The sequence below is a fragment of the Bubalus bubalis genome, chromosome 7, assembly GCF_019923935.1.
Source record: "Bubalus bubalis isolate 160015118507 breed Murrah chromosome 7, NDDB_SH_1, whole genome shotgun sequence".
NCBI lineage: Eukaryota > Metazoa > Chordata > Mammalia > Artiodactyla > Bovidae > Bubalus > Bubalus bubalis.
Window position 1 is genome coordinate 108,748,525 of NC_059163.1, and position 23,680 is coordinate 108,772,204.

The 23,680-nt window shown below is 34.4% G+C and overlaps 1 protein-coding gene across 19 annotated transcripts in view; it reads right to left on the minus strand.

The window, feature by feature from the left end:
* CCSER1 (coiled-coil serine rich protein 1) overlaps positions 1–23,680 on the minus strand; it is a 1,462,911-nt gene that overhangs the window by 644,533 nt on the left and 794,698 nt on the right. For 17 of the 19 annotated variants that reach the window (XM_025290710.2, XM_025290711.2, XM_044946320.1 and 14 more), the window contains one exon: positions 14,699–14,776. In XM_025290710.2, coding sequence (XP_025146495.2) covers positions 14,699–14,776 — 78 coding nt within the window. Of the gene's footprint in view, positions 1–9,798; positions 12,586–14,698; positions 14,777–23,680 lie in introns of those variants that run through there. The other 2 variants (XM_044946328.2, XR_006552542.1) reach the window with 2 other exon arrangements.

Sequence of the window (23,680 nt, forward strand, 5' to 3'; positions counted from 1 at the left end):
TCTAAAATGGAGAACATATAACAGATTAAATATGTTCAGTGAGATAGATGTCATAAAGTATATGATCCTAGCTTTTGCTTCCATAAGTAGTTTATAATATTCTAATATTTGTCATGTGATGAGGACAAAAAACCTCAGTAACTCTCAGTCCTCTTTAGCTAGCAGAGCATGAGGTGAGGGCAGGAAATTATCAGGAATATTAAAGCTCAACTAATGAAAATAAACGGTTCCCCTTAACTTGACTGTAGAGACAACAGTAATTTGAAAAATACAGTACTTTTTCATGATTAACCACTCTGGGGATACTGCAACAGCTTTACAGCCTCATTGTTTCACTTATTAATGTAAGTCTAGAGATTATTCCCTATCAGAACATTGATGTTTCCTCTTTTTTGGCAAGCACTGGGTAGGGAGGCTTCCCAGCCCTCTATTTTGTGAATGAGCCATCACTAAACACCTTCCTGTTGATGGATATTTTGTGTTGTTTTCATCTTTAACTAGAAGATCTTATAGAAAAGCTATTTCGTATATAGCAAAACATATGTACTATGTCACATTCTAGAGACAGTATTGATAGATGGAGAATAAAATCAGGTACATCTTTGTTAAGATTTTTCAAAATCTCTCTCAAGAGGGAATTATAATATATGACAATGCTATTCTTTAAAGGGAAAATACTTGAGAAAAGTAAAATGGATATTTAAAAGGTTACATGATTGAATAATATCTAGTCATTTAAACTATAAAGTAAAAGTTATTAATATCACAGTACAATAATACCCATGCTAAAATATTTAAACATGGTATGTTTATGTACATATATTTACAGATTTACTCTGGATTCAGTGTCTGCATGTTTATTTTAACATGATAAAAAATCAAAATATAGGGGAAAAAAACCTTTAAAAGAGTAGAAAATAATACATACACTTACAGCAAGTAATGTTTATCTTAAGGCCCAATAGTGACTCATTACTGATGTGCCCTTAAAGAAGAAAATTTAATCCTTCTTGACTAGAGTTTGTAGCAACTTTCTCACAAATTAAAAATAACTAGATAGCATTTCTGGAGCAATACAAAGTGTTTCTTATAATCTCAAAATTTGAAAAACATTGTATTTCTAATTCTAGTCTCATCTTAGACTGAAAAAATGACTAATTCATCAATTTTTATGTTATACTTTTCCAATGCAAGAAAATACTGAACCTATTTATATTTCTTTTTGAAAATTACACTGTATTAGACTAAAGCTTAAACAAGTTTTCCTGTAATTTGATGGATTAAATCCAAATCTGTAAATCCACTTATAAGTACAAAGCTCATAAAATAATGACAACCCTGAAGTAATTCTGAGATGTGAAGAACTATGACTCTTTAAGTACTCTGAATTGCAAATTACATTCCTTTTCATATAAATTTTCTCTACTGTAATTCAGCTATGTATGTTTAAAATTCTAATCATCATCTTAAAAATGTGGCATCATGCAAGGGTGTAATTTTCTGATAGTCTTGGTATAGAGCATGAGGTTAATGTTACATGTGGCTCTCTTTTAGGAAATTTTCTGTAATGCATTTTCTAAAAATTCCAATTCCTTTGCCTATTTGGTATGAAGCCAAACATTTATGGAAGTTATTGTTTCTTTAGTTCTCTACAGTTATTTATAAGTTATTAAAACACTATACATCCTTATTTTGAAACAATAATACATGACTTAGTGACTGAACAACAAAAAAACCCAACATTTTAATGTTTTTTCCTCAAAATTACTGCTTCTTTTACTGGCAGAAGATATAAGCTAGTGAAGGTGAACAGAACTTATCCCAAAATATGTCTCTTTAGTATAAAAACTGCACTGAATTAAGAAAATGCGATTTTTAAGAAACTACAGACACAGAAGAAGCTTTGAAAACTGAGTAAAGTTAGCCTTTCATAAGAAACATTTACATCATAAGGGAACTCTCCACTTTTAAGACTGCCTCACTCTCTATACCAGAAAGAAGGTGTTGACTACTCTAGAAACTCTTACCAATGGAGAGGGCACTGACTTAAATCTTTATAACAACCATAGCCTTGCTGACTGTGTTGTTTCCGATTACCTCCCTTAACTTGCCTCCCACTGCTACACCTTTCTTTCATCTCTAGCTGGCAGTGGTATTTATAGTGTTGACTTGGCTATTTTAGGGAGTTAACTCAGTTTCTTTGTATATCTTACATGTAAACAGAAAATATACATGTTATTAAATTTTGCTTTTCTCCTGTTAATGTCTTTTATGATGGGATCACTCAGTCAAGAACCTAGACAGATAGAGGGAAAATTATTTTTCTACCCCTAAAGTTTTGACATCCACAGTGGGACCTGCTGAAGCACCATAGTTGCTCTGGAGTCTGCACAAGGGAATCTGGAAAACTGGCAGAAGCTAGCCAAGTGTAATATTTCTTACCAAAGGCAGGTCTCCTGGATCTGTCTCCCTGTAGACAGATAGAGATGCCTTTTGGGATGCCTCTAGCATCTATGGTCAAGCCATAAAAAGTCTATTGATTTGAGATGCTATTGTGATTAATGTGTCACGCGAGTGTATGTTCACGCGAGTGTATGTTCCTCGGTTCTTTGTCTCGTCACAACAAAGATTTGGAGCGATGGACATTAAAGCCCTCGGCGTGTCACAGCTCTTGGGTCTTGGACAAATCGTGTTATAGCTCTTAGGCAAATCAGTGTTACAGCTCTATTTTATTTAGAAGATAGCAGGAGAGAGAGAGAGAGAGAAAGAGTGCACGCACGTGGGAGAGAGACTCCATGAGAAAGCGCTTTGGCTCCTCCTTTTATGTTTTTTCCTCCATCTGGGCCTGCCCTATGAAAACTGGTCTTAGCCAGGAGTGCTGTTTGTTCTGCCTGAAGTCTTCACTCTGGTCCTAGATGTCATGCAAGTGTATGTTCCTCGGTTCTTTGTCTCGTCAGGACAAAGATTTGGAGCGACGGACATTAAAGCCCTTGGCGTCACAGCTCTCGGGTCTTGGACAAACCGTGCTACAGCTCTTAGGCAAATCAGCGTTACAGCTCCATTTTATTTAGAAGACAGCAGGAGAATCCAAGACTCGAAGGGAAGAGAGTGGAGGAGTGCATGGGGAGGGAGTATGAGAGAGAGAGAGAGAGAGAGAGAGAGAGAGAGAGAGAGAGAGAGAGGGAGGGAGGGAGGGAGGGAGGGAGAGCACGCACGCGAGAGCGAGAGCGAGAGCGAGAGCGAGAGAATGCACACACGCGGGAGAGAGTCCGTGAGAAAGCACTTTGGCTCCTCCTTTTGTATGTTTTTTCCTCCACCTGGGCCTGCCCTATGCAAATTGGGCTTAGCCAGGAGTGCTGTTTGTTCTGCCTGAAGTCTTCACTCTGGTCCTTGGACCTTCCTTTGACCTTCCTTGTCTTTTAGCCACCGCCATTTTGGACTCCTTTTCCCTATTCTACCTACCTAACAAATCTAAGATCCTACTTGTCAATAACCAGATGATGAATCCTGTGAACTGGAAAAACTTCTATATTTGAAGAAAAAAATAGGGAGCTCTCATTCTAACAATTTTCTTTTTGGTACCTATGGAAAGACCAAATTGAAAAGAGGACACTAAGAATTAAAATAGCCTGCCTTACAGATTCCTCTAACAAGATAAAACCACAAAGCCCCATTTATCATGCCTTTCAGCAGATACTATCACATTTAGAGAACAGTTACAAAGATTAGTGGGCATTCACATTCACAGAAACCCTGACTGGTAGCTAAAGGGTGTTCTTCCCACCCATGATTACACTGTATTTATCAGATAAACCAGAAGGCCTCTTGGGAAAATCCCCTCACAGAAGAAACAGATGACCAGATTTTCTCTCTTACAAACTGATCAAGAAACATCAGCTAGAGGCTAATATTCAGGTACTGACTGAAACAAAAGTCGAGCCTTTCTCTTCAAAAGGTTAATTGATCTAAGGCTGAATTGTATACTCAGGAGAAAAAAAAAATAACATGATAAGGCCTTTGCTGAATGCTCTATATACATTTTTCAGAAAGGCATACTGCACTAAACCATAAAGCTCCTGGATTTTTCCATTTTAGTTGGAAATCCTCTACCTGATATAAACTGAAAATAATCTAGTTGGATGGGAAGCTCAGTCCCTTGACATATAATTTAGGCTACAACTAAATTCTTCGAGGAATTAGAAACAACTTTGCCTTTCAAATCTTTGCAAAACCAGAGCTGCAGCTCTAGAAACAATTCGAAGTCCACCTTTTCTTTTTTTTAACCCCCTCCCCCTTAAAGTCCTCTATTCATCTCAAAATGCTTTCAAAAGATTGCTACTGTGTGCTTAGTTGAGTCCGACCCTGCGACCCCATGGACTGTAACCCACCAGGCTCCTCTGTCCAGGAGGATTCTTCAGGCAAGAATACTGGAGTAAGTTGCCATGCCCTCCTCCAGGGGATCTTCCCAACCCAGGGATTGAACCCAGGTCTCCCTCATTGCAGGTGGATCTTTTACCATCTGAGCCACCAGGGAAACCCAACACTTTAGAAAATAAGGAAAGTTTAAATAGTAATTATTTCAGGCCTCTGATAACAGGCAAATATACCCTATTTTGGAGAAAATTTGGATATTTTCTCTGTGTATTTGAAATGCAAATTTTAAAATTTACCAAATCTTAAAAATTTTCTATTCCATCTTCTCTAGAACCTAAGAACCACTCTTTGAAATGCTAACTTTAGGGAGATGCTTCTTATCAGAAATAGAAAAAAGGAGCTATTTTAAAAATGGGCAAATGAAAAATTCCAAGTCTCTTTACAAATTCTAGGGTGGGGGGAAAAAAAAAAAAAGAACAACAAAGGTGACAATAACAAAAACAAAAATGCAAACATCTTAATGGACAAACTTCCAGAAACATAATTTGGATCCATCTGATCTCAAAAACCAGTCAAGTACTAGTAATACACCTGACTCATAGCTAAATTTTTTAAATGAAAGCAATAAGATCTATATTTGCGTCTGTATGTTTATAGATGTCTATATATGCATGTTGTAGATGTGTGATATTTTTCTACCTTCAGATGTCACTGCCAAAATTATTTTGTAAAAGACCTCTACTTAATTGACTTCAAATAAGTGCTTTATAAATTAAGTAATCCTGAAACTTTCAGAAATACAGTAATCCAATTTAAAAAATTCACAGAATATTGAATAATCGCCAGTAAATAAAAGCTATGTGAAGTTTACTGGTTTAATTAAAAGACATAACTTCAGTGTTAACAACATTAAATACAATGCATACATGTAACACTCATTCTATCTGGGTTTACTAGTCCAAGAAGTTCATACTATCTCTGTTACAAAATTTATAGGCAAGACAAACAGCTTAGGATGATGGCTGACTTTGTCTAATGTCACACAAAGCTTTCAAAAGTAATTGAAACATAACTGTTGAGAACAAGTGATTTAAGTAGGATACGAGTTTTTAGTTGAGCTTTTCAGCAATAATTATACATTACTGTATGTCTACTTAAGTAGTTTCGCAAATCCTTTTGGTAATTTCCGTCCTTAGAGTTTTGCTGAGTAAAGTGATAGAATCTTATTGAATACATAAATTATTTCCAAATAAGACAAAATATTAAACAATTATTACTGAATACAGGCTTATCTACTTTTGACTTCCTATGATAGAGGAACTTATTATATTTGGGTTTGTTAGTGAATATTTCTTGTGTCACATTGAAAGACTTTACTATTAAAAAGATGACAAACCTCTGGAAATTATAAAATTTATTAATAATTAATTTGCCAAGGTAAAGAATGCTGTAGTAATATACACCAATCTGCCTACCAATGCAGGAAATGCATGTTTGATCTCTGGGCTGGAAAGATTCCCTGGAGAGAGAAATGGCAACCCACTCCAGTATTCTTGCCTGGGAAATCCCATGGACAGAGGAACCTAGCAGGCTCCATCACAGTCAGAAGTGACTCAGTGACTAAAACAAAAAGTAACATACAGTCTATAATTGCTTACTTCTTAATTTTCACTATAAAGTTCTTACGAGTTAAGAATTCTAATTAATGTGATTAAAACTACTAGAAGCAGTAAAGGAAATAGGTGTATGCAAGGGAAATAATATCTGTTCTTGGCTAAAAAAAAGTATGAGGTATAAATTCCTAGAAATATTATATATATTTCTATATATTTTAGGTTCAATCTGAAATTCTTTATGGAAGTTACTGAAAGTTAATGCTTTTAGGGAGTCAATGTGACTACTACCTTTGAAAAACAGTTAAATATTAATTCATACAAAATATGACATAATTAGATCACAAATATACCCAGCCAATATTTTTCTAATTCCAATTTAATCATATTAAAATTTGAATAGCAATTTAAAACATATTCGTGTATAATTTAATTCTTATTATATACACGCAAAAGTTTAAAAATTTGCATCTAATCCTATGCTGTATAATAAAAACAGTAAATAAATGTAGGTTCTTTTTTAAAGTTATGTCATGTAAGTATTTGTGTGTATATATGTGTTTAGGTATATATACAGCTTTACTGATGGGCTTCTCTGGTGGATTCGATGGTAGATAATCTGCCTGCAATGCAAGGCATTGGGTTGGGAAATGGAAATCAATTCCTGGGTTGGGAAGGTTCCCTGGAGAAGGTAATGGCTACCCACTCCAGTGTTCTTGCCTGAGAACAGTAGAGGAGCCTGGTGGGCTACAGTCCATGGGTTACAAAGAGTCAGACACCACTGAGTGACTAACACTTTATATATTTTTCTGTATAATATTTTTATACTTATATTGCAAGGATATGTGTGTGTGTGTATATATATATATATATATATATATATAAAGAATAAATTTCATTTTACAGATTTTCTTACTTGTAGACCACATTAAAGGAAACGATTCCTTTCTCTAGAAATCAGTAAATATAAACACTCAAAGATTTACATTGAACAAGTACTTGAGTAAACTCTAAGAACTTAATACAAATTCTGATTAGCAACAATTCTATAATCATGATAAATAGACACTGAGAGATGTCTTTAGTATATACATTTTGTTTTCTTCCTTCAGAAGGGACTCTCTTTTATGCAAGGACATTTAGCATACTGGAAAATACTGAAATGACTTCTAGAATTTTCTAAGGAACTATCTGAAATTTTGAAATTAGATTTCCTATAGAGATGGCAATCTCAGATGGAAATGGAAGTGGGTTGGAAAAATTTTCTTTTCAACAAATAGCTACTTTTCTCATATCAGTACTATCACAAAATCAACATAATTTTAAGCAAGTATGATCCTCACTATTACTAGTTGAAGGAGAGCAAAATATACTACACCAAAACATGCTTATTTGACAAATGGTTTACCTTGAGTTTGTTATTTTTAAGAAACAGCAGGAGAAGCTCTAAAAAACTAAGAAGTTTAAAAAACTACCTTTTGTAAGAAGAATTCACATTTTTAAGATGAACCTCTATTTGTAAGAGTATCTCCTTCTCTGTACCAGAAGAAGGAAGATGACCAAATCTCTAGAAAATTCTATTTATGAAGAAGGCATCAACTTAAATCTGCATAACAATCATATCCTTTGTTTACTGTATTTTTTCCTGGAAACTTCCCATAACCACCCTCCCTACTCCCATCCTCTTGGCTTCAGCTAGAAATGGTGGTGGTTTAGGCCATTTCAAGTAATTACTGCTTTCCTGGGTATCTCCCACTTATACAGGCAGTATACATATTACTAAACTTCTTTGTTTTCTACAGCTATTCTGTCTCTTATTATTGTAGAGTGGGGTCCTCGGCCAAGAAGGGTAGAGGGAAAGTAATTTTTCCTCCCCCACATAATTTGAGCTATATAAAATATTTGTGAGTGTGCTCTTTTGCTTTGTTTTAATTAATATTTCTATAATTATATGAGTTTTCTTGGTTAAAACTTAGCCTTGCTATTTCCCCCATCAGCATTTCAACCACAGATTCACTTAACAAAAGAACTATCAGTTAACTAACACCAATTCTATGTAGCAAGAATTAAAGACCTGGAGACATTCCAGGAATGATCTAGTTCCTAGATAAAGATTCAGGATTTTAAAAGGAACCATTCAATGCACTATGTTAAGGACAACTGCAAGTTGTCATCCATGTTTTAAAAGGTGATTTTCACCTCACCTGGTTGACTATGCTGATTTGCATTTAATATTATTATGTCTTCTAAAAGGCGCAAAGTAGTCACTGCAAAATATTAGTTCAGTATAACAAATATAGAGTAAAAATGTAGGGTAGCAATATGTACTTCTGTATGATTCTTGTGAATAACGTAAAATAATGCATACTGATTTGTTACAGATTTTTTAGATTATAAAAATAACATTAGAGTCTTGTAGTTAATATATTCATTTTTCACCAAGTAATTACTGAGTGCTTTATTCACTTTTAGTAGCATAGCTCTAATAAATGGGATGTGTAGATATACAATGAAATCTAATTATACATTTAAAGTTTATAGAGTTAGCACTGCCTGGGCTGAAGAATAATGGTACACAGAGAGAGAAGAGGGTGGAGATAATGCAAGCAAAAAAAAAAAAAAAGAAGAAGAAAAGCAAATGTAATTTACTTATCAAACTTGATTTTACCCAGCTTTCTTCTCAGTGCCTATGATAAGTGAATATGATCTTAAGAGGCTGAGCAGGCTGTTCCCTCGGGTGGTCTGGGTTCCGCTAGAGTGAGTCGCTTGGTATACTGGGTCTGATTCTAGGGTTTAATGTCTATTTTTATAATAGAGGGCCCCTAAATGAAGCCAATTATTCTTATCCATGGAGCCAAGATACATCAATTTGTTCTGACTGAGGGTCTTCAACAGGTTTCAAGAAGCACATCACAAAAGGATTTCTGGCTACTGGTGATTTTCACCTCACCTCCTTCAAGTCTCACAAGGCACATGTCACCCTCAGATCTGTCCAGATTACTTTATATAAAGTTTCTGATCATAACCCTGACCACACCCCTACACTCACAATTATCTTTTCCCTGTTTTTTCTCTTTTACATTGCACTTAGGAGCTTCTAACATACCATATACTTAGCTTATTTTTATTTTGTTTTGTTTTAAATACAATAATGAAATGCAAACTCCCTGAGGGATTATTTGTTTGGTTAAAGGATGTAGCTCAAGTACGCAGAACAAGGCCTGGCTTCCAGGAAGCACTTATCAATATTTGTTGAATGAATACATGCATGGATTTTCAGAAGTGATGCCCTCAGAATGTTACCACTAGGTAAGCTGTGATTCCTCCATTAATTAGCAAACAAGTGTGGCAGATGTTGTTTCCAGTGTTTTCATCAATGTTCTTGTCTGAAAGTTGCCTTTAATGTAATACAAAAATTGGAGTTCAAAAGAAATACACAAATGAGACCCAGAAGGACACATCAAACGGTAAACTGCTTGTGATTATGAATGACTTTGTTTTCTGCTTCTTGTGTTTTTTGGCTTTCTGTTATGCACATGTTAACTTTTAAGTATTAAATGCTATTTTAAAAACCTTACAAAAAAAGAGAGAAAGAAAACCTGGAATATATCATTCAGTTTTAAACCTGATTTTTTTGTTGTTGTTGTTTCTAAAAATCAACATAAATACCTGAGCTAAGTAAATATTAAAGACTGAAGCACATTGGGGGAAGGCGCTCCTTTACTAAATACTGGATCACTTTGAGGCATGATCAGGATAAGTACTGAATTTAAGAAAGATGATAGCAACAGATGGATCTAAAACAGATTTAAGAAACTACACTTTATTAGCAGTCGGATGAGACAGCCTAATCAATAGTTATTCAATTCTTAGCATTGGACTTAACCCATGAAAGTGTTAGTCACTCAGTCGTCTCCCACTCTTTGTGATCCCATAGACAGTAGCCTGCCAGTCTCCTCGATCCACAGGATCTTTCCAGGCAAGAATACTGGAGTGGGTTGCCATTTCCTTCTCCAGGGGATCTTCCTGACCCAGGGATTTAACACTGGTTTCCTGAATTGCAGGCAGAAGATCAGGTACTTTCTGAGCTCCCTGGGAAGCCCAGGCTTAACACATAAGTTGACATAATATATTAGCATAATACAAAATACTCTCCTGCTCTAATAGCTAATAAAACAATTACTGTAAAAACTAATTACTCTTATTCCTTACATTATGAACAATTTTCTTATTTGTTAGAATTCCCTGAACACTACTAACTGTGCCAGGAGGGCCTGCAAAACTAAACAAGAGAAAAATAGCATCGATTGCAAATACACAGGTAATTGCATTGAGTTTTTCAAAATCTGTATTCATAATGCAACTAGTTAAGTAGAAAGCTGTGTTTATAAAGCAAGTCCCACCCTTGGAAATGTATTAAAATATTTTCAGAACACACAGAAGTGTGAGCATACAGTTCCATACTGATTTATGCTTCACTCATGCATGACTGAGACATAATATGTGTGAAACCATAGTTCAGCTGATTTTAAAATAGCCACATACAAACTATTAATAATATTTAGAATGACAGTGATGAATAATAATACCTGATGAAATACCTGGTAACTTTAAAACTCTTAAAGTATGAACAAAACATTCCTAGTTCAACTAAACACTTGTTTTAAATATAAGTGTAAAATATATGCCACTGAGTGGAAGATCTTAAAACTTCAGTGTTTCTGCCTAAAAGAGCAATCTCAAGACACTGTGACTGTTCTGAGTCAAGTTTAGGAAGTAACTGAAAGGAAAACTTACACCTAAAGTTAATCAGTCACTTTGAAAATGACAATCTTCTGTAGAACAACAAAGTGTTAGTCACTCAGTCGTGTCCAACTCTTTGCGACCCCATGGACTGCAGCCCACCAGGCTCCTCTGTCCATGAGATTTTCCAGGAGAGGATACTGGAGTGGGTTGCCATTTCCTTCTCCAGAGGATCTTCCCAATCCAGGGATCGAACCCAGGTCTCCTGTACTGCAGGCAGATCCTTTACCGACTGAGCTACAAGGGAAGCCCAAGGAAGTTAAAAAATTGTCCATAATGGTGTCAAATTAATTAAAGGATCTGAATCTTCTCACTGTCAGAAAATAAAATTTCAGTGTAGCATTTTGGTCATTCATTCTCAGCTGCTTTAACCAAAATGTTATTTGCAGTAGTTCAAACTATAAAATTTTTACAGGCAGCAAATGTGCTTTGTTGAAGTATCTATTTATACAGCTGATGTAATCAGAAGAATCTTGCCTACCTCTTAACATAATCTTGTAATCGACAACATTGCTACCTGACTACATCTATTCATCTTCCATTCTGTTTTAATAACACAACTGACACCTAAGAAATTATTCTTTGATCTTTCAATAAACTAAACCTGTGCAGACAGAGGAGGGTGAAAGAGGTTAAATTGGCATTGATTATTTAAGACACATTCATCATTTATTTAACAATCTCCCTCATCATAAGAACTATTGTGTTTATAGGCCTTTGCTGAGACACTCTGAAATTATTTTTAAACAATTCTTGCCACTTGCATTAGAAATCAGAGCATGTTGTACTTTAACATTAGTTTTAAGACTCTTGATATATCTGTGGCAGGCTAGAAGTTGTTTATTGTACAAACCTTTGAACTTAATCACTGTAGTGAATTTGGAAATTTGGAAATTTCTTTTAATAGTTTTCATTATAATTAATATCTTCTGGGGATTCTATTTCCCATCTTAAGCAAAATGTGTAGTAACAGCTATCTTCACAAGGAAATTATATTAATAGATACTGTAGTCTCTTATAGGGCTTCCCTGGTGGCTCAGAGGGTAAAGCATCTGCCTGCAATGCAGGAGACCTGGGTTCGATCCCTGAGTCAGGAAGATCCCCTGGAGAAGGAAATGGCAACCCACACCAGTACTCTTGCCTGGAAAATCCCATGGACAGAGAAGCCTGGTAGACTACAGTCCATGGGATCGCAAAGAGTTGGACATGACTGATTATATTCTGACATTCATGTCACTGAAACATGATCTATAAAGATCAGTAAAGAACAATTTGCGGCTAATATTGACAGCTTTAAAAAGAAAGAGGTGAAAACATCATCCATAATATGCAAGATTTCTACAAGATTTTTCTTCTCACAAATACTATTGCAAATGTCAAATAGCATGTATGTAGGTATATATATATATATATATACACACACACACACACACACACACACACATGTGATAAATTAAAGATCAAATTCTATTTCCTAAGAAAATGTGAGCAAAATATCAAAGATAACAAATTATTCTTATTGCATACAAGAATATAGAAAATTATAAACCAGTATTGAAAATTACAGAAAATATTTCAGTCATGAAAAAGTTACATTAATGAATAATATTCCAAATAGTTACAAGACTCAGCAGATTTAAAATGCTTTACTTGTTTTATTTAAAATATTTCCCATCTCAGTTTTTTTTTTTTTAATACCAATTGCCTTAAAATCTATTATGACAGTTATATCTAGTTACTGGTAGAAGGTTCTGATGCATATCTTTGGTAATTTGCTGATTCTGATGCTTATGTCCTAAAATATATCACCAAGAGTACAAAACATGAAATCTTTAGAACATTATTCTATGTTAATGACTACCCAAATCATATCAGAAACTTGTACAAAGGGATCCATTAAGGACTCACTACTAAGAAATTATTCTTTAACATTACTTTTATCTAGTAAAATACATTAAGCTCTCATTGTCAGATATGAGAAGAGGCTAGGTATGATCAAGAATTAACTATGATCATGGCTTTAATTTTTATTTACGCATTTGGAGAATTAAATACCATTGATATAAGACATTTTGTAAAATCAAGAAAAGTATGGGGCATAGACAGGCATTCAAATGTCAGGCATAAGGAATATCTAGTAGCTAGAACTTAGCTATCTCCCCACAGATACCATCATGTCTTAGTGGGCATTTCTGACTGGCACCAATAGTGCTATAGATCTAAGAGGGTTACATTCTACATTTACATTCAGTTATTTAGAAATTTAGAATTTAGTCTGCTAAACATCAGTCTCTTAAATTGAGTAAAATGAAATATCTGAGTGCAAATGCATGAGTACTTCCTTTTTCCTTGTTATAAGGATAATCACTACTTTTTAAAAGATCAGATTTCCACAAAGAATGTGCATTAGTGAACAAGTGACTTCACTTTTCTGGAACTTAGTCAACTTATTTGAATATTGAGGGCACTGAAATACGTGAATTCTAAGTTTACTTGCAGCTCCTGTGTTAAATAAATTTATGTTGAAATCAGATTTAATGTGGCCTATGAATTTATTGTTCTTATTGGACAACTGACTCACAGATTTAAAAACATATGGATTATTAATTGTAAAATACATATTGGTTTTATATCATAAAGACCTAAGCACAAATAATACATACTAGAAAAAAAAAATTAAACAATAACTCCTCTTAAACAGATAAATATTGGATTAGTGCACTAAAGCATATTTGAACTTACTAAAAACATTTACTTTTAAATATCTGAAACATTATCATTTAAATACCAAAGCACTGGAATTGAAGTAGTATTATAGTCAGAATATTGATATCTAGAATATTTAGGTATTAAGAATAAACATGAAATGAGTATAAGAGAATAACTCAAAAGAAAGGGATAGCTTTTAATGTTTTTTTAATTAAAAAATAATGCACATAACTATCTGAAAACCATTTTAGCTGAAATTCAAAACTCTGGTTTATTTCCTAATAGAGATAGACAGCTTTATGTTACATATGTTAATGTACTTTGAAAGGCAACACAAGTAAGAACATGCAGATCGGTTGACATTTTATCATTAAACCCCTTCATGAAATCTAAAATTATTTCTATTCTATTACTACTTGCCAATAGAGTGGTAAAAATAATATTAATAATTTTTTTAAAAAAGCAGAGTATTCTCACAAATGTTAGGTTCAACAAAAAGAAGATAACTCATTTATGTTTTCATCGAAAGAAAATTTAAAGTTGTGAACTTAGGCAAACTGAAAATTTCATAGCTTTGTTTAAGTAGACATTTGAATCAAAGTTTTCTAAAATCATTTAGTGCTACTGGAAATCATCTTGTATTAAAACATGTTTTAAAATCCTATTTTGACAGTTCAACAAATATTTCAAATGAAGAAAAAAATGCTAACTTTCAATTAAATTACTTTCTGCAGCACACACCAAAGCCCAAGAGCTAAAATAGTATTGTAAATTTCTCTGCAAAGTTGTGCTCCCTTTTATGTGCCAGAATGTAAAAATGATGTACTTGGCCCTTGGTGATTGAAAATATAATAACTTTATTAAACTGTTAATAAATAAATCAGTACTTTCTTAAAAATAAATTGTCATAGTATTCTAATACATCTCTTGCACATGTCTGCAAATTCACTAATTCAGAAGACTGTATTAGAGATGTTGGTTTAAAGAAATTAATAAGACATTGGTATGCTAGTCAGTGCCTGTAATTATCTTTTTCAGTTCCAGAAGGTATTTGGGGATTATTTAAGAGCAAAAGATAAATGGTGTACCACTAAATCCTATTAAATCAATGCATGGACATAGCAGCAATAGAAGTAAATAAGCTGTGGAGGTCTGAATACCAATAAAAAAGATAAAAATGGTTTTATATAGCTACTTACATCATAGCCTAGAAGTTCAGTTTGTGTGGATTTATCTACTCTTGAAGCAAAAGCCTTCTGTAAGTGCTGAACTTTTTCCTGCAGAAAAAAAAAAAAGCAAAACCAAAACATTTTTTTTGAGTCATGTGCTTCTACACTAATGTCCCCCCCCCACCACATTAAAATTTGATTACTGTACAATTCATGATTGTGCATATATTTCGCTGTGGTGGTGCTTTACTTATCAATTTTAACATTCAGAGGTTTAATTTTCAGGTCATAATAACGTCATTTTTGGCATCTTTTCTTTTAATACAGGAACCACTAAGTCAGAATCATGGCTGAAAGCTAGAGACATGCTTTGCTTAAATCCAATATCAAATGATTATGCTAAGTTTTCTATAAGTTATTGTGTTTTCTTTAAATTGAGAGGATTTTACGATAGTTTCAGAAGTGTTTACATTTAAAATTCAAAACATTTTCAGTAAATACCATCTTATTCCACTTAGTATATTTTTAATTATTTATTGCTTCTAATTCTCTCGTTCCAAAATCTACACATTTAGGAATCTGCCCTTTAGGGGAGCCTACATGAATCCAGCCCTGTTATAATTAAGAGATACAATGCATGAGCAAAGTTTGGGATTTCATATCTCAAATGCAAATGTACTAATTCTGGTCTACTAATATGACTGGTTTCCCCGGCCTGCCAATGCAAGAGACACTAGAGACTCAGTTCAGTCCCTGGGTCAAGAAGATCCCTTGGAGGAGTAAATGGCAACTCACTCCAGTATTCTTACCTGGAGAATCTCATGGACTGGGAGCCTGGCGGGCTACAATCCATAACGTTGCAAAAAAAGAGTTGGACACTACTGAAGAGACTTAGCATGCATATACACACAATGTCTCTGGGCCTCTGGCTCTGGTCTTCTTGCTACTAAATGTGTCACTTAGAGTAAAAATTATCTTTGCATATTTATTATAATGTGTTCACTTTGTGTATAGCACCGCTCGGAGTGCTGTACTCACATGATCAGACCTCATCTTGGGATTGTTTACTATGATTACCACCCATTTCAATGAGTCTGTAAAGTTTAAGTTAACAAATTTAACTTGGGTTTCCCAAGAAGTTCATGTGATTCCACTAGGTTCTGCTTTTGTCTTATGTTGATTTAAAGGAGAATTCTATTTCGTTTTCTTCACTTGGTCAATAAAATAGCTCTATAATATTTTAATGATGAAAACTGTTATAACTCATCATTTAATTTTTTCCATGAAGAGATAGTAGTCATCACAAACCTCACTAACAATACACAAAACTAATGTTTCTTCTCCTCCCCTTCTCCCCTCAGGTTACTCCTCCCTTTCTCTTCCTTTCCCTCTCCTTAAGAAATACTCTTTCTCTTAAGTTAAATTCACTTAAAAGTGAACACTCTCTCTTTCCCTTCAGTTCAGTTCAGTTCAGTCACTCAGTCATGTCCGACTCTTTGCAACCCCATGAACTGCAGCATGCCAGGCCTTCCTGTCCATGACCAACTCCTGGAGATCACCCAAACCCATGTCCATCGAGTCTGTGATGCCATCCAGCCATCTCATCCTCTGTCGTCCCCTTCTCCTCCTGCCCTCAATCTTTCCCAGCATCAGGGTCTTTTCCAATGAGTCAGCTCTTCGCATCAGGTGGCCAAAGTATTGGAGTTTCAGCTTTAGCATTAGTCCTTCCAATGAACACCCAGGACTGATCTCCTTTAGGATGGACTGGTTGGATCTCCTTGGAGTCCAAGGGACTCTCAAGGGTCTTCTCCAACACCACAGTTCAAAAGCATCAATTCTTCGGCACTTAGCTTTCTTTATAGTCCAACTCTCACATCCATACATGACCACTGGAAAACTATAGCTTTGACTATAGGGACCTTTGTTGGCAAAGTAACGTCTCTGGTTTTTAATATGCTGTCTAGGTTGGTCATAACTTTCCTTCCAAGGAGTAAGCATCTTTTAATTTCATGGCTGCAGTCACCATCTGCAGTGATTTTGGAGCCCAGAAAAATAAAGTCAGCCACTATTTTCACTGTTTCCCCATCTATTTCCCATGAAGTGATGGGACTGGATGCCATGATCTTAGTTTTCTAAATGTTGAGCTTTAAGCCAACTTTTTCACTCTTCTCTTTCACTTTCACCAAGTGGCTCTTTAGATGTTTTTCTGGAACTCTCTTGCTCTTTCCCTTAAATCCTTAATAAGATATGAAAGTTATCCAAGTTGGTTAACAAAATACATACATAATTTAGGTAAACATAATTTGACACTGATATATATTTACCAAAAAATACCTTATGGATTATTAATGGCCAAACCTTCTAACTTTCCTCTTACAAAACTTCTAGAGCTGCTATTCAGACAATAGTGAAATGGAGATTAGATAATCTAAGATGTAATATGTAAAGGGATGGTTTTCATTTTTTGAAAAGGGTAAGTGAAAACGTGGCCACTTTTTCCAATATAAATTTAAAATGAGAATTAACAAGTTGTGTTTATTTAGACTCCTATTAGAATATGAGGAGAGGGCAAAAAAGTAGTAACACGTAAGGAACCAATAACATTTGCTGTCACTGAATGGTTGTTTAGAAAAAAATTAGCCACTTGGAGTGGAAGTGATACGGGATCTTTCTCAGGCAATGACATTTGAAAATATTTAGAAGTGAGTGAGACCCTGACAAAGATATATATATAAACAGCTACTAGTTCAAATTTGCCTAAGGAGAAACAATGAAAGGGACCATAGAAAGAAATGAGACTCTGGTAAATCAAGTCCATGACAGAGAGGATAGAATTCTTTATCAAAGGATTTTAGGTTTATCTTAATTTTTCAAATATTATTTTGAAAATGAAATGAAAAGCCAAATAATACTTTAATTAAATTACAACAGAACTTATTTAAATACTTCCTTTCACCTTACATAAAAGAATTACAAGGAAGCAATCTGGAGAAAAGAAACATTTGAAGTACATTAAAATTTATTTTATTGAACCATCAATTAATTTCCACATGCATGTGATTTAATATAGCTTTTTTCCAATATTTTTCTATGTAAGCAAACAATTCAATTTCTTCTTCCAGATTCTCTCAGAAGGACAAAGGAATATTAAACAATTCAGTTTTTGGCAGATACATTTTATAAGTAACAACCCCAGACACTTTCCAAGAAATGAAAATACCAATATTTATTAAATTGTGTTTAATTGTATAAAATTTAATATTTATTAAATTGTGTTTATTAAACTATAAACACACCTTTTTAAAAATTCTGATTCATAAAACATATGTGTGCTTATTAAACAGAATTAACAAATAACTATCACATTCTATAGAAAAAGTAAGCAAAACATGATGAAAAAGAGGAATTTTACTATGTATATTTTTTATTATTTTACACTGCTGACTTATCTGACTTTTTAATATGTGGAGGTTTTAAATTTTACAGAATATTTCTATATGAATAAAAAATATATAATGGTTTTCTCTCCAAATTTTTGATTAATCTCATCTAACATCAAGAGTAATACAACACCTGTATATTAAAATCAGCTACCATAAATAATGTTTATAAACCAAAGAAAACATAGTTTACAAACTTGCCAAAATTAGTTACTTATATTCACACTTTCCTCTACTTCTGTAATCTTTGCCACTACACTAACAAAATATAGTTACATGCCAAGCACTGGTATCAAGTAATTTATATGAATCCTCTCAAGAATGTACAATGTCTGTTATTGTCTCTTCTCAGAAAAACAGGAAACTGGTCCTTAGTAAGTTGAAATTGTTGCTAAAGGTCACATAGGCTATTAAGTGAAAGAGGCAAGTTGGAAAACCTTTATCTGTCTTCAAAATCTGGTGTCCTTTCTAAAAAGATATTCTGGCTGGAAAAGCTGCAAGTGTCATTGCTGGTTCCACTTCATGTATACAAGGACACATACCAAATGCATAGTCACTATCCAGCTACTATGAAAATAAAACTGCCTTTGCTGTTCATCCTGCCTAAATGCTCTAATGATTATACGAAGTCATTCTGCTGTACTATAAAAACAGTTTAAGTACATTAGATGGTGACTGCAGCCATGAAATTAAAAGATGCTTACTCCTTGGAAGGAAAGTTATGACCAACCTAGATAGCATATTCAAAAGCAGAGACATTACTTTGCCAACAAAGGTCCATCTAGTCAAAGCTATGGTTTTTCCAGTGGTCATGTATGGATGTGAGAGTTGGATTATAAAGAAGGCTGAGCGCCGAAGAATTGATGCTTATGAACTGTGGTGTTGGAGAAGACTCTTGAGAGTGCCTTGGACTGCAAGGAGATCCAACCTGGTATCCTAAAGGAAATCATTCCTGAATATTCATTGGAAGGACTGATGTTGAAGCTGAATCTCCAATACTTCGGCCACCTGATGCGAAGAGCTGACTCACTGGAAAAGATCCTAATTCTGGGAAAGATTGAAGGCTGGAGAAGAAAGGGGACAACAGACAATGAGATGGTTGGATGGCATCACTGACTTGATGGACATGAGTTTGAATAATCTCTGGGAGTTGATGATGGACAGGGAAGCCTGGCATGCTGCAGTCCATGGGGTCGCAGAGTCAAACATGACTGAGTGACAGAACTGAACTGAGGATTTATCAGCTTATTTCCTTTAAGAGCTGAGACTCCAAAAAATACCATTATAACCAACAAGGGATTTGGTACATGAGTCAGGAATAAAATGATGAAGTTTATACAGCATTATAACACAAAATTGAAAGATGTAAAAAAGCAAACTGAAAACTAAATTTTGAATGGCATTAAATTCTTTAAAAATAGGATTAGTTCAAGCAGGGTATTCTAAAAGTATATTCTGCTTAAGTTGTAAGAATCATTTCTGGTGTATGTTTTATGCATTGGCCAATCATAGATCATAAAAAAGTATAATAGGTACCATAGATAAATGCATATTTTTGCACTTTCACCTGTGCACATGCAAGCACATGTCATTGGGGAAGAATTGAGAAGGAGAAAATGTGATTTAAAAAAAAGATAAAATAATCAAAAAGCTAGTAAACTTGGCTCTTTTTCAGATTCAATAGAGAAATCAAAAAACTGCACAGGCAAGTGAAGTTAAGGCAATCTGACATCACAACAGCTTTACAACAATTCCTAAAGGACTCTAAACAGGAAAGGCCATGGTTAGAAACAGAAGTATCACAAATACAAAAGATCAACAGTAAGGGCAAACATACAATAAAAGTAAGAAATCATCCACAAACAAGCACAGAATCAAAACCAGCAACTGTTAAGTGAGTACAAATTCAGGATACAGTAAGTCCCCTACATACAAATAGTTCCATTCTAAGAGCAAACTTATATATTCAGTTTGTTCATAAGTCCCACAAAGTTATTTTAGGTACCCAACTAACATAATCAGCTATATAGCCTTGTACTGTAATAAGTTTATAATGATTTTCACACAAATAAAAAATAGCAAAAAATAAAGAGTACCTCTTTAATCTTACAGTGTAGTACCTTGAGAAGTATACCAGTATAGTACAACAGCTGGCATACAAGGACTAGCATCAAGTGAACAAGCAAGAAGAGCTGCTGATTGGAGGAGGAATAAGAGGGAGAAGACGTTAGAGCTGAAGGTTTGTCAGCAATAGGAGATGGAGGCTAAGCTGCAGTCTTACTCATGCCTGACATTAATGGCACAGGTTCTGGTTCCTTGCTAGATTTAATTCTATCTATCTCTTGCTTATGGACATTCTGGACTTGAAATAAAGATGCTGTCATACTGTACTCTACACAGTATTGTGCAATAAAGGACACAAAAACACCACCACCTGTAGAGGATGCATGCATGTGACAATATGTGCTAGACGTACAAACTAACTTATGTGATTTGACACATAAAGAAACATTCACATCTTTGAAAGTTTGCAACTTGAAGGTGTGTATGTAGGGAACATACTATATTGAAAATGCAGTTGAAATTAAGAGGCCAGAAACTGAAAACAATCTTGTTAGCTGCTGTATTAAATATGTAGACTGGTATATCAAAACCTCATGGGAATCACAAGCCAAAAATCTACAATAGATACACACACACAAAAGAAAAAGCGATCCAAACACAAAATGGCAATAAGGGCATATGTCTCAATAATTACCTTAAGTATAAAGGGATTAAATGCTCCAACTAAAAGATACAGACTGGCCAAATAGATATAAAAACCAGACCCACATATATGCTGTCTACAAGAAACCTACTTCAGATCCCGGGACATATACAGACTGAAAGTGAGAGGATGGAAAAAGATGTTCTGTGCAAACAGAAATAAAAAGAAAGCTGGAACAGCAATACTCATATCAGGCAAAATAGACTTTAAAATAAAGACTGTCATAAGAGACAAAAAAGGACACTACATACTGACCAAAGGCTCAAGCTAAGAAAAACTAGGAAAAAAAACAACTTTACAATCTGTATGGAAACACAAAAGACCCTGAATAGCCAAAGTGATCTTCAGAAAGAAAAAACAAAGCTGGAGGAATCAGGCTCCCTGACTTTAGACTATATCACAAAGCTACAGCAATCAAAATAGTATGGTATTGGCACAAAAGGGGAATATAGATCAATGGGGCAGGATAGAAAGCCCAGAAATAAATTCATCCACTTATGGTCCATTAATTTATGACAAAGAAGGCAGGAACATATAATGGAGAAAAGTCAGTCTCTTCACGTAGTGCTGCTGGAAAAACTGGGCAGGCACATGTAAAAGAATGAAATTAGAACATTTCCTAACACAATAGATAAAAATAAACTCAAAATGAATTAAAGACATAAATGTAAGATCAGATAATATAAAACTTCTATAAAAAAATATAGACAGAACATACTTTGACATAAATTGCAACAATAGCTCTTTGGATCCACCTCCTAGAAGAATCAAAGTAAAAATAAAAATATCAAATGGAGCCTAATTAAACTCAAAGGCTTTTCACTGAAAAGGGAACCATAAACAAGACAAAAAGACAACACACAGAATGGAAGCAAGTATTTCCAAACAATGCGACCGACAGGTATAAATCTCCAAAATGAACAAACAGCTCATGTAGCTCAATATGAAGTAAACAAAGAAATGGGCAGAAGATCTAAATAGACATTTCTCCAAAGAGGACATACAGATGGCCAAAAGGCACATGAAAAGATGTCAACATTGTTACTGGAAAAATGCAAATCAAAACTACAATAAAGGATGACTTCACACTGGTCACAACGGCAATCATCATAAAGCCTACAAATAAGTGATGGAGAGGGTGTGGTGGAAAGAGAATCCTCCCCCACTGTTGGTGGGAATGCAAACTGGCACAATCACTATGGAGAGCAGAATGGGAGTTCCTTAAAAACTAAAAATAGAACTACCATATAACCCATCTCTCCCACTCCTGGGTGTATATCCAAGAAGATCATAACTCAAAAAGTTGCATGCACTCTTACGTTCATTGCAGCATTATTTACAATAGCCAAGACATGGAAAAAACCTGCACGCCCATCAACAGAGGAACGGATAAAGAAAGAAGATGCAATGTATGTATATATATGTGTATGTATATATATGTGTGTGTGTATATATATATATATATATGTGTGTTTGTGTGTGTGCGTATACACACACACACACAACAATTTTAGCCAGAAGAAAAGAATGGAATAATGCCATTTGCAGCCACATGGATAAACCTAGAGATATCATACTAAGTCAAGTAACTCAGAGAAAGATAATTATCATGGTATCATTTACATGTGGAATCTAAAAAAAATGATATATATGGATTTGTCTACAAAACGGAAATAGATTGACAAACTTCAAAAACAAATTTATGGTTACCAAACTGGAAAGTTGTAGAGGCAGGATAAATTAGGGATTTGGAATTAACATTACATACTACTAATATGAAATAGATAACCAACAAGGACCTACTGTATAACACAGGAAACTCTGCTCAATATTCTGTAATAAGCTAAATGGGGCAAGAATCTGAAAAGCACTGGCTATACATATATATATATATATATATATATATATATATATATATATAACTAAATAACTTTGCCCTATACCTGAAACTAATACAACATTGTAAATCAAATATACCCCAACATAAAATAAAAAATTAAATTAAAAAATTACAAATAAATATGCAAAAAAGGAAATTTACTCTTATTAAATTAATAAAGGTTGGTATAGGAAATACATGTAATTGTGATTATGATAGGAATAGATTAGGATAATTAGTCAGTTTAATTCCACTAGGGGATTAAAGATAGAAAGACATTTAAAGGAGATTGTTGTAAGTTAATGAAAACTCAAGAAAAGAATCCCTAGCAACAACCTACGCTACCTTGAAGGGAGACAGATATATCCAAGTGCCAAACACACTCAAGCCACAAATTCTGATAATTAAAAAAATAAGACAAGAGTAGCATTTCTGTATGCCAAGACAGAAACCAACACCCTCTTCCAATAACATGAGAAACAACACTACATACGGACATCACCAGATGGTCAATACTGAAATCAGATTGAGTATATTCTTCGCAGTTGAAGATGGAGGAGCTCTATATAGTCAGCAAGAACAAGACCAGGAGCTGACTATGGCTCAGATGATAAAATACTTATTACAAAATTCACACTTAAATTGAAGAAAGTAGGGAAAACCACTAGACCATTCAGGTATAACTTAAATCAAATCCTTTATGATTATACAGTGGAAGTGACATATAGATTCAAGGGATTAGATTTTATAGACAGAGTGCCTGAAGAACCATGGATGGATGTTCACAACATTGTACAGGAGGCAGTGATCAAAACCATCCCCAAGAAAAAGAAATGCACAAAGACAAATGGCTGTCTGAGGAGCTGTTACAGATTGCTGAGACGAGAAGAGAAGTGAAAGGCAAAGGAGAAAAGGAAAGATATACC